The sequence below is a fragment of the Cygnus olor genome, chromosome 5 (assembly GCF_009769625.2).
Source record: "Cygnus olor isolate bCygOlo1 chromosome 5, bCygOlo1.pri.v2, whole genome shotgun sequence".
Classification (NCBI taxonomy): domain Eukaryota; kingdom Metazoa; phylum Chordata; class Aves; order Anseriformes; family Anatidae; genus Cygnus; species Cygnus olor.
In genome coordinates this window covers 27571749-27583387 of record NC_049173.1, presented here as the reverse complement: position 1 = coordinate 27583387, position 11639 = coordinate 27571749, and the positions used below count along the sequence as shown (strand labels likewise).

General features: G+C 39.8%; 1 protein-coding gene across 1 annotated transcript in view; it reads right to left on the bottom strand.

Annotated features, from left to right (window-relative positions):
* The window catches only part of LOC121070591 (mucin-5B-like), a 52406-nt gene that overhangs the window by 25614 nt on the left and 15153 nt on the right, over positions 1–11639 (bottom strand). Inside the window, exons 17-31 of the mRNA XM_040557953.1 lie at positions 11357–11483; positions 10342–10597; positions 9785–9837; positions 9271–9371; positions 8258–8409; positions 7691–7829; positions 7490–7603; positions 6767–6946; positions 5202–5441; positions 3582–3738; positions 3165–3293; positions 2672–2798; positions 2307–2350; positions 2024–2218; positions 994–1008 (exon numbers count right to left, since the gene is read on the bottom strand). Coding sequence (XP_040413887.1) covers positions 994–1008; positions 2024–2218; positions 2307–2350; positions 2672–2798; positions 3165–3293; positions 3582–3738; positions 5202–5441; positions 6767–6946; positions 7490–7603; positions 7691–7829; positions 8258–8409; positions 9271–9371; positions 9785–9837; positions 10342–10597; positions 11357–11483 — 2029 coding nt within the window. The remainder of the gene's footprint in view (positions 1–993; positions 1009–2023; positions 2219–2306; positions 2351–2671; positions 2799–3164; positions 3294–3581; positions 3739–5201; positions 5442–6766; positions 6947–7489; positions 7604–7690; positions 7830–8257; positions 8410–9270; positions 9372–9784; positions 9838–10341; positions 10598–11356; positions 11484–11639) is intronic.

Sequence of the window (11639 nt, the reverse complement as noted above, 5' to 3'; positions counted from 1 at the left end):
TTTAAGTAATTTGAGTATACGTTCAAACTGAATTTGTTATTTTCATTTTGCGCTAATATGGTCAGTAATTTTTAAAATGGTTCTAACTGTCTTTTGTGTGTTCAGACTTTGGTTTAGAATTGCTCTTTTTTATTTGCAGGGAAGTGAGGAGATTGTCCAGATTGCAATAACTAATAAGCTCTGTTGTTTTTCCACTGGAAAAAACACGGTGAAACAGTGGAGACTGACTTTGTAAGAAATGCTATGCATTTCTACATCCTTGATTATGGTCTAAAAAGCATCTGATGCTGGTCAGCTGAATCGGTTGAATTGGAAATTCTTCCAGAAGAAGTCATAGAATCACAGAATCGTCTAGGTTGGAAGAGACCTCTAAGATCATCTAGTCCAACCTCTGTCCTAACACTAACAAGTCCACCACTAAACCATATCACTAAGGACTACATCTAAACGTCTTTTAAAGACCTCCAGGGATGGCGACTCAACCACTTCCCTGGGCAGCCCATTCCAATGCCTCACAACCCTTTCAGTAAAGAAGTTCTTCCTAATATCCAACCTAAACCTCCCCTGGCACAACTTTAGCCCATTCCCCCTCGTCCTGTCACCAGGCACGTGGGAGAATAGACCAACCCCCACCTCTCTACAGCCTCCTTTAAGGTACCTATAGAGAGCGATGAGGTCTCCCCTGAGCCTCCTCTTCTCCAGGCTAAACAACCCCAGCTCCCTCAGCTGCTCCTCGTAAGACTTGTTCTCCAGACCCCACACCAGCCTCATTGCCCTTTTCTGGACTCTCTCAAGCACCTCCATGCCCTTCTTGTAGCGAGGGGCCCAAAACTGAACACAGTACTCGAGGTGCGGCCTCACCAGAGCCGAGTACAGGGGGACAATCACCTCCCTAGACCTGCTGGCCACACTGCTTCTTATACAAGCCAGGATGCTGTTGGCCTTCTTGGCCACCTGAGCACACTGCTGGCTCATATTCAGCTGCCTATCAACCAGTATTCCCAGGTCCTTCTCGGCCAGGCAGCTTTCCAACCACTCATCTCCCAGCCTGTAGCGCTGCTTGGGGTTGTTGCGCCCCAGGTGCAGGACCTGGCACTTGGCCTTGTTGAACTTCATACAGTTGACCTCAGCCCATCGGTCCAGCCTATCCAGATCCTCCTGCAGAGCCTTCCTTCCCTCGAGCAGATTGACACATGCACCTAACTTGGTGTCATCTGCAAACTTACTGAGGGTGCACTCGATCCCCTCGTCCAGGTCATCGATAAAGATATTAAAGAGGACCGGCCCCAGCACTGAGCCCTGGGGGACTCCACTAGTAACCGGCCTCCAACTGGATTTGACTCCATTCACCACAACTCTTTGGGCCCGGCCATCCAGCCAGTTTTTAACCCAACGAAGCGTACGCCAGTCCAAGCCACGAGCAGCCAGTTTCTTGAGGAGAATGTTGTGGGAAACAGTGTCAAAAGCCTTACTGAAGTCAAGGTAGATCACATCCACAGTCTTCCCCTCATCCACCAGGCGCATCACTTGGTCATAGAAGGAGATCAGGTTCGTCAAGCAGGACCTACCTTTCATAAACCCATGCTGACTGGGCCTGATCGCCTGCTTGCCCTTCAAGTGCCGCGTGACGACATTCAAGATAATCTGCTCCATGAGCTTCCCTGGCACTGAGGTCAAACTAACAGGCCTATAGTTCCCTGGGTCTACCCTCCGGCCCTTCTTGTAGATGGGCGTCACATTTGCTAGCCGCCAGTCAACTGGGACCTCTCCTGATAGCCAGGACTGCCAATAAATGATGGAAAGCGGCTTGGCCAGCTCCTCCGCCAGTTTGCTCAGTACCCTCGGGTGGATCCCATCTGGCCCCATCGACTTGCGTACATCCAAGTCAATAGTTGCGTACATCCAAGTCAATAGTTTCAAGTAAAAGTGTGTGTCATTAACTGATGAAAAGGCTCTGCCTTTCAGGCAAGTTTTAATCCCTTCCAGAGATTTTTCAGTTATTTTAAAGAGTATTGATGCATACCTGAAGCAGTAGTTGTGGGTTGACTTGTAGAAAATGTAAATGGGGTTGTTGTTGAGATGCCACATCTAAAGATACTTCTGTTTATTGTTCCATTGACATCGCACATTGCACTGAAACACCATCCCGTTCCATCTGTGGTGTTGTAGATGAGTTCATTATATTTATATGTGTTCCCTTCATAAATGCAGTTACATGCTGTAATTCAGAAGGTTTTTGTCAGTCATCTATGAAAAGATAATATCTAGTACTTCATTTTCTTATTAATACTTAATAGCTGTCTTACCTTTATCATCAAACTTGCACTGTAAACCTTCTGATGTGCATTCACTGAAATAAAAAATAGAAAAAAAAACACATTTTTTTATTATGACCTGATTTTATTACTGTCATCTTTCTGCCAGATACTAGCATCAAGTGTCAAGGATTGAACAATTGTGAATGAGAACTTGGTTGATTCAGTTACTCGGATTCAAATGGGCATGTTGCCTAAATTCCAGCTAATTAGTAACTGCTTGTTCCAGGCCTTATTTATACACAGGCATCATAAAACTTTCACGACTCCTGTCATGAAACAGAAACATGCAATTTTCCATTACTGGTTTGTTCATTTTTCCTTGTGCATAATTAGGCTGGTATGTTAAGCCTTACCATAATTGACATTCATCACGTCTATATATCTTCCCATCTTCATTATCATAACAGTCACAGAGACTGACGCACTTCATCTGATCCTCATGAAAATATGGCTTGTCTGGTGGGCAGTTAGGGTAGCAGCCTGAAGCAAGGAAAGGGCATACATAAGGTAGAAAACATGCAAATGAGATACAGTCAGGAAAAGTTTTATTTGTTCAGAATGTGTTTGCAGGTCTTGTTTTTAATAGTCACAATTTTTGCTACTTATTTCTTCCAACAATCCTAGAAAGTAATGCAGAGAACTAATATTAGCACAGCCCACAAGGACTTAGCCCCAGAGATGTTTTTAGCTCCATTTTCCAGGCTTGTCTTCCTTCATGTGAATGCAATGTTGTTGAAGAGAATTAAATGGTGGAAAAACAGCTGATAGAGAAAATAGACTCCATTAAAGGCAATTAAAAAATATAATAAAATACACCCACTTAAGAGTACTTGCAGCTCTTTTTACCTTCTAAACCTGGCAAGTTATGGAGGCATTTTCCGCTTGGGTTCCTACAGGTCTTCATACAGGAGGCTCCACAAGGCTTATAGTGCCATTCACATTCCCCTTGTTGATTATAGTAATCACAGAACAGTGCTAAGGAGAAACAGAAATTTGGATGTGTTCAGAAAAGAACAACCTCTTTTGATTCATGTCTGTTCATCAGATCCCTGATATGTTGCTTGAACAGTCTTGAAAACAAACTTGAAAACCACGAATAGGTGAAAGCATGTGAGCATCGTAACAGTGCAAAAAGTCTAAAGTCTACACAGTAAGATTATAAGGCATGTACATGAGATACCCAGAGTGTGTGTTCAAGCATATAAGCAAGGCGTGACTGTGTATTTACACTCTCAGGAACAGTGTATATAAGATAAAACTCACGACAGATTGATGGGGTTCTCCAGGCTATGCAGACACCAACTTCACTACATGCTTGAGCATAGGCAGCTACTGCTGTACAGAAGCAATCACAGTCTCCTCCAGAGTCACAGGCACAAGCATCTGTCACACATGCCTGGTAATATTTTGCTGGTTCAACCTGTTATAAAAAAGAAATGTTATATTATACATCCTGTCTTCTAAATTCTTTCTTAGTTTTGCTAGACTAGTTTTCTTAAAATTGTAGCATCTCAGAAGGAAGACCTACATCAGTAATTTATGTTTATATACACTGTTAAATACCAAAGGTAATGCCAGATAATATATCCAAATCATCTATTGACACAGTTTTAGACATCTAGACTTGTGTTCCAATGAAAGATTAGATTCATGTTCCCAAGCAGTATTAGGCAGCCCCCCTTGAAAATGGTCTCTAGCAGTGGAAAGAACTAAGGTAATACGAAGAGCACAGAGTTATTCTGCATTGTTGATATGTACTAAGTGTCAGTTAAGGCTATGCTGATCATAGAATCACAGAATCATAGAATCATTAAGGTTGGAAAAGACCTCCAAAATCACCTGGTCCAACTGTCCCCCTACCACCAAATATCACCCACTAAACCATGTCCCTAAATACCACGTCCAACCTTTCCTTAAACATCCCCAGGGACGGTGACTCCACCACCTCCCTGGGCAACCTATTCCAATATGCCTGACTACTCTTTCTGAGAAGAAATTTCTCTTAATTTCCAATCTGAACCTCCCCTGATGCAACTTGAGGCCATTCCCTCTAGTCCTATCACTAGTTATCTGCAAGAAGAGGCCGAACCCCATCTCCCCACACCTTCCTTTCAGGTAATTGTAGAGAGCAATAAGGTCTCCCCTGAGCCTCCTCTTCTCCAGACTAAACAACCCCAGTTCCCTCAGCTGCTCCCACAGGACTTGTGTTCCAGACCCTTCACCAGATTTGTAGCCCTTCTCTGGACATGCTCCAGGGCCTCAATGTCCTTCTTGTACTGAGGGGCCCAAAACTGAACAGTACTCGAGGTGCAGCCTCACCAGAGTTGAATACAGGGGGACGATCACCTCTCTGGTCCTGCTGGGTACACTATTCCTGATACAAGCCAGGATGCCATTGGCCTTGTTGGCCACCTGGGCACACTGCTGGCTCATGTTCAGGCAAGCATCGACCGACACCCCGAGATCCTTTTCCTCTGCACAGCTTTCCAGCCACTCTGATGCTTCAATACTACCCCAAAATGTTATTATTGCGTTGAGCTTGTGTTCTGTACATGGTACGTGACTTTTATTCAAGTCACACCACAGGAAATCCATAGTAATTCTGAAATTCTTCTTTCCCAATAACTGAAAGAATAAATATTCTTTTCCAAGTCAATATTATTTCCTATGAACTCAATGGCCTATTACTTTTTACAATTAGGGGCTATAAATCTGTCCTATTGAGCAAGATTCAGACTGAAGTTTTCCTGACGCAATTTGAAATGAAATATGCTGGTTAAGGAATGAGGTATGTTTGGCAGAATTTTTGGGGATAGCCTTCTTTTTAGCTTCAGTAATGCACATACTTAGTCTTCACAGAGTAAACACCTGCCCTGGTAATACCTGAGAGTGACAGGCAGCAAAGACATTGCTGTTGATGAGGCTACACTGCTTTTCTGACCAGGACTTTCGATAAGGGTTGGTAGAACATGGGTCCTTTATGATGTTAGCATCAGGACATGTAGAAGATACTTTCCAGCTGTTTCCAAACTCTAGGACATTCTCTACTACAGACAGACTCCTTGTAGTAAAGTCATTTATGCCGTTGCCATCATAATTTCCACAGAGGCCACAGATCTGGCCCTGCAAAAGGAAATAAAATAATGATGATTGTGAGAAAACTTGAAGCAAAATCTGAAACTGAACGAACACATGAAATTCAGCTCTTAGAGTGGTGCCATTCTATTCTAACTTTCCCGAACCTTCTCATCCTTTGAAGATACAGGTTTAGATATTTTGGAAAAACAGCCGTCTGTTTCCTCAGCAACAGAACATGACCACTAAGACTAGAAACTACTATTGACTTTTCTTCTTTTAAATCTGAACAATACTGGCTTGGTCATTTTCTCCTACCATCTTTGATGTACATGTTTAACAAGGAATTGAGGACTCAACTGACAACACAGCTGACTACACTTTTAATTTATGCCTTGTTTTATCCAATAAATGTATGTATAAAAGACAGTCTTACAGAGCTATCATAAATACTACCAGTCCAGCCATGTAACCTACTAATTGAGTCTGTACTGTTATGACTGCAGACAGGTGGAAAAAGAAATGACATTTTCCTTGCACATCCAGAAGTAGCTCTCATTCCAAATTTATGGGTATGTAACATGGTGATAGGCTACAATGGATGCTATGATTTCTCTATGAATCTAAGGTGCATACTTTCCATATTGCTACTGTTCCTATAATGTGCCAGTGGGCTAGGCAGCAAAAGAACCTGTGGTACTAAAATGAACTTTTGTACCTAGTTCTAAATTGCACTTAGATTTGTGTACACATAATTGAAATGTCACTGTGGTATTCAGTCAGATAGCAAATTCCTAATCTACGACAGTTTTTAGTTCTTACATACCATAAGCTGTAAGAGAGAGCATGACAACAGGAATATACTTTCCTTATCACCAGTTCAGATACATGCTTGAAAAATCCATGACAGAGTTTTACAAGAGGCTTTCACTCATAATATTTTACTTCCTTGTTCTTGAAGTACAATAATTTGATTTGTGTATCACTGTGTACTGGAAACAATGGATTACTTCCAAGATCAAGACTACTCAGTTGATTTCTACACATGTAGCTATGTAATTTTAATTAGGTCTGATAATCTTTACTGAGGTTCACTGGGTAATTTTAATGAAGTCAAGTCTGCAAAAGCAGTTTGCCAGCTCAAGTTCTGTCAGGCCAAATAGGCACTAAACACTGCCTTAGTAGATCCAAACAGCAGCAGGATGCTGCAATGGCTTCCTAAGATACCAGAGGAATGTAAAACAACATATGATGTATGTCCCGTAGGAATGTGAGAGACATCGCCTGTTCTTGGGATCTTGGTTAGGTCTCACCAAAATTCACACCCAGTACAAATCTACACTTAAACTGCCATTGAATTGCTAGTTTCACACCTTAAAATCAGGGCTGAGCTTGATGAAGATGCTGGTTTTCTTGTCCCACATGAGAATCAGTCCGCTGGTGGTCTCAATTACCAAGTACATACCCATATAGCGGACTGTGTATGGCACCTCACCATCTTGTCCTCTCTTTACCACACTGACATGCTCCTCACCAAGTATCAGTTCGTAGCTCTGAAACAGGAGAAAAAGGTGATTAGAAATGAATCCAATAGCTACAGCTGTGCTATTAAGTATGTCTTCCCACTTTTAAGAGTACTAAAAGCAGTTTCAATAATGAAAATTAATAATACAAATGCAATAAATCTAAATGATATGGTTCAAATCTCAGGTTCCGTAAATGGTGGTAAAAATGTATTTTAAATGGTGTAGATTGAAAAGGGTTTCTCGGTAGTCATGGGTGAAATACATTGCACAGAATAAAAGAATATTCTGACATGATAGGCCAAATTTCTGCTAAAGACAGTTTTCCTCTAGAGATGTAGTTTGCACAAGGGTAGTAGTATAAGATAGCTTTGTAAGGGTGGGAAGTGGAAAAGACAGAAAGCTAGGAAGTTCTACCAAATATTTCACCTGATTTTGATTTAAGTTTAATTTACAAGTTGACTTGCTTTTTAAAACATTTTCTCCAACTTCTTTGCAGCGATGGCTATTTGACTTCTCCTAAGTCTTACACAGATACAGAACAAAACTGGTCTGTATGCAGTACCTACTTACCTCTAGGAAAACTTTGATAGATTTTGAGCAAGTTGTCCCAGTGTTACCACAGGGAATATTTTCAGTGACAACCCGGAAGGTCCCATTGACTGTGCCACTCTTCCCACAGTGGTCCTGGGTAGAGAATAAAATTTAAAAATGTATCATTGCTGTAGACAGGATCAAGACTACATTACATTTTGTTATTGCAATTATCAGTACCTGGACTAGTGTATATTCACAGTTTCCATTGAAGCTGAATCTTTTGTCATCAAAGGTGATATAATGCCCATCTCCATAAACAGCACAAGTACCCAGACATTGATCTTCGGTGCATTCCCACATCCTATCCTTGCACATGCTAGGAATGAGAATTAAGCATTTTAATAGTAAAACAGCTCACTGTTCTGTGTAGACATCCTTAAAACTTAGTATTTGTTTGTCACCTGATCCCTGGTAAATGTTATACTGATTCTGCAGTTAAAATAGTCTTTTACATTTCTCATGTGAAGAATTAAAGCAAAGTTCTGTTCTGCTATTCTGAACTCATGATCTGCAGAATAGGATAATACTTAATGACACTGCAGTCCCAAAGATTTCCTTCCATTCTGTGTTTTGGCCATCTGCCTACAACAGAAGAAAACTTGCTAATACTACTGAATCCAAAATTAAATGATCCATCAGTTGATGAAATGCATAGTCCAAATCTTTCCTCACTGCTGAACTACTTAAGATCTTTTAAAAGACAAATGATGGAACCAGGAATGCAACTTCCCAGGAAATACTTACCAGGTATTACAGTCAACGTTGATCTTTTCCCCAGGCTGATACATGGCTTCGTTGTGAATACATGGACATTCCTCTTCAGGAATACAACCACCCTTCCCATCTAACACAAGCCCAGATGGGCACACACAGCCAGATATACACTGTGTGCTATACTGGAAAAGTCAGGAGGAAGATATAATTTCAGAATGAAATAATTACAATAGACAAAAGAAGATTAAATTATTATACAATGTCTTTGTATTGTCTTATTTCTGCCCAGCTTAAATAAGAGAGGACAATGAAGTACTAATAGGCCTCGAGAACAATGAGGAAGTTATTAGCCATTGATTTAATAGAATATAAATCTGTTAAATGTTTTATTTATTCTACTCCTGATTGCTGTGTTGGAGTGTGTGTGAAATTTGAAACATATTCAAATCTTAAGTCTTGCTCTTGTTTGCTGAAGAAGACTTACACTTTGTAAAGGGTGAACTGTGATTGAATGAATGGAGCTTCAGAAAGAAAATAAGTAAATTTTGTTTGTTTGTTTGGGTGAGTTACATTGAAAACTGATTTATCAGATTTGTGGTACTTCTTTACGAAATGTAATATGGCTATCATATACCTCAATGGAGTGATAATTATATATAATTAGGTGTGCAAGAAATTCACAATTGCATCATGGTATGGGAAAGAATGATTGCTCCTGGCCATCTTATAGCAGGTAATTTTCTCCTAAATCAGTAAAACATGTGGCAAAGCCCTTGATATTTTTACTACTAAGTACTGTTATATGCAGTAGCTGAAGAAAGTTTGACACTGATCTTAAAATTTAAATTGGATGTTACTTTATTACATTTTGGTCTAAGGATCCTATTGTTAATGCTTCATAACAAGGTTCGGGGATTTTACTATAAGAACAAAGTATCTGTGTTGTAAATTCACATTAGAAGAGTTAGATCAGCAACGATTGTAGCACCAAGGCCAGGGACAAAACCTGGAAGTGCCATTTCATCCTGCCATGACATACTTACACACTTCATATCCAGAGTCTGGCAACTTTTTTGACATTCTGCACCAGTTGTTCCTGCAGTGGTGTTTGTGCAGTCAAAGTAGACCATGGGAGATTTACAAACTAGAGGAAGGAAAAAAACATAAGAGCAATAAGAAACGGCATGGGGTTTAACCCACAGCAGTAGCTGTAAAAAAAACTTCTAGAAATTCTTGGAATTTTCACATTTCAGTTAGTAGGGACTTCTGTCCCTATTCAATCTGCTAAATAGGAATCCAATTTTAGATTCACTTCAGAGCACTGAATTCTCAGAACTTCCCATGGTATTTCAGAAAAAAAATCTTTTAGAGCAACAGGTTTTACCATGAATCTAGGTTCACTTCTGCCTTTTACAATAACTGCTGCACTATAACTATAAAAGAAAGACTTCTATTATTTAAAAATCCATTAAGAAGTATCAGTTGTATCAATTATTTCTGTCCAAAACCTGGCACAGAAAAAAGACAAGTGGAAGATTTTTTATTTTTATTTTTTACCTGGAATTGGATCAGGTGCTCCAATGCAATCCAGTCTTCCCTGTGTGCAAGTGCTGTAAGAAAGGGAAAAAGATTTTTTTTTTTCCTCTCAACCCTGTATTGAGACTGAGAGCTACTTCTATCTTGACAAATTTCAGTACTTTCTAAGGAATACATTGAATTCAAGAATGCTATTTTGCAATCCTAGGAAAGAATTTCTCTCAACACCACTACCAATGGTGCTTTCATATGATATCCATTACTGCTTAAACGGAAAAAATCATAGCTTAAAATGGGTGTATGTCTCTGCTTGTTGCTTACTTTCTCATTAGATCTCCCGTTGCTGGTTCTGTCATATATTTTATGCTTGAAAAATCATGGAATTAAATAAAAAATACACCTAAATACAATTGCTTTATCAATCTGGATGTATGCAACATTCTTAAAAGTTGAAAAAAAAAAGTTTATGAGAGCACTGTATTGAATCTCAGGCAGGGTGAGGCCAATTTAAATGCAGCATATTTTAATGAGAAAATACTTATACTATTGCTTGAGTGCTTTGCAAAAGCTCCCCTTACCATACAAGCCCATTGTCATGGACAGCTTCTCCAAGTGGTATGGGAGATCCTCTGTAGTAACAGGGGCATTCATTAGAAGGCACACATTTGCCACTTTCATCCATGTACGTTCCATTTATGCAGGTGCAGCCATCAAGCGGGACAAACTTAATGTTGCATGTGACATCAGGCTCACTCAGAGAGCGACAAGTGGGTTGGCAGGAATCGATGTTATAACTGTAACTTAGGGATTTGGGACATGAGGTGGTGTATTTTACTTGAGAGAGTTAGAAAAAAAAATAAAGAATAGGTTTGTTAATTACAGATGGTAATTTTTGGTGGGAAGAAACAAACAGTAGGCAGTAAAAATAACAGGTAAACAATACTGTACACCTCTGCCTATGTTGTATCTTTCATATAAATGTATTTTTGAACACTTCCAGAGTTAGACCTGAAAAGCTACTGTACATGTCGAGTAAGCCAAGTGATGTATGCAATAAAGAAAATATTTTTTTCAAGTGAAGTTTGGAAAGACAGCTCCATTTGACATTGCTGTTCATTGCTGAGACTTTTAAACTTCTGATGTATGAGCCAAGATGTCTCCCTGAATGTCTTCTGGTATGCTGAAAACAGACCTACCGGATCAGTGGAACCTGGCTTGAAGACATCTTTAATTTTCCAGTCTTCTGGTTAGTATTACTAATGCTGTTATTCCAATATATCACGTTTATCTCTACGACAACTTGTGATACATAAAGCTATAGTTAGATTCAAAGTTGTGCAGAAACTGGTGAAGGCACATCATTGACAACAGTCTCTTTCCTAGGAGAGCTGTCTCCCATCTATTTATACTTACTCTTGCTAGTAATGGATTGATTCTAAGGTAACAGCAGAGAATTACTTCCAGGAGTGCATTTAACAAAATCCCTTCCTCAACACTTACCATGTTTGCCTAGAAATCACAATAAAACAATCTTTGATCAACAGTTTTTATTGATAGGTGCTCTTAAGAAAGGGAATAGTGTTAAGTACTTACAACAGACATCAGTCCTCCATCCACTTATCTGGATTCCTCTTGCAGCACAAGCTCTCACATAGGAAGAGAGGGCTGCGCACAGACAATCCTCACTGTTTTGACAGTTACATGTGTCAAACATGCAGTTCTGGGAATGAACAGAAAAATAAAGTCTCATTTGCATGACTGTCAATCTAAAAAAAAAAAAGTTATCTATCTGATTTCATGCACAAATACTTCCTCAGATATGCTCAGTCACACTAACATCCAATTACTTTCCAATCATTATCTAAGTTTCCTGGCT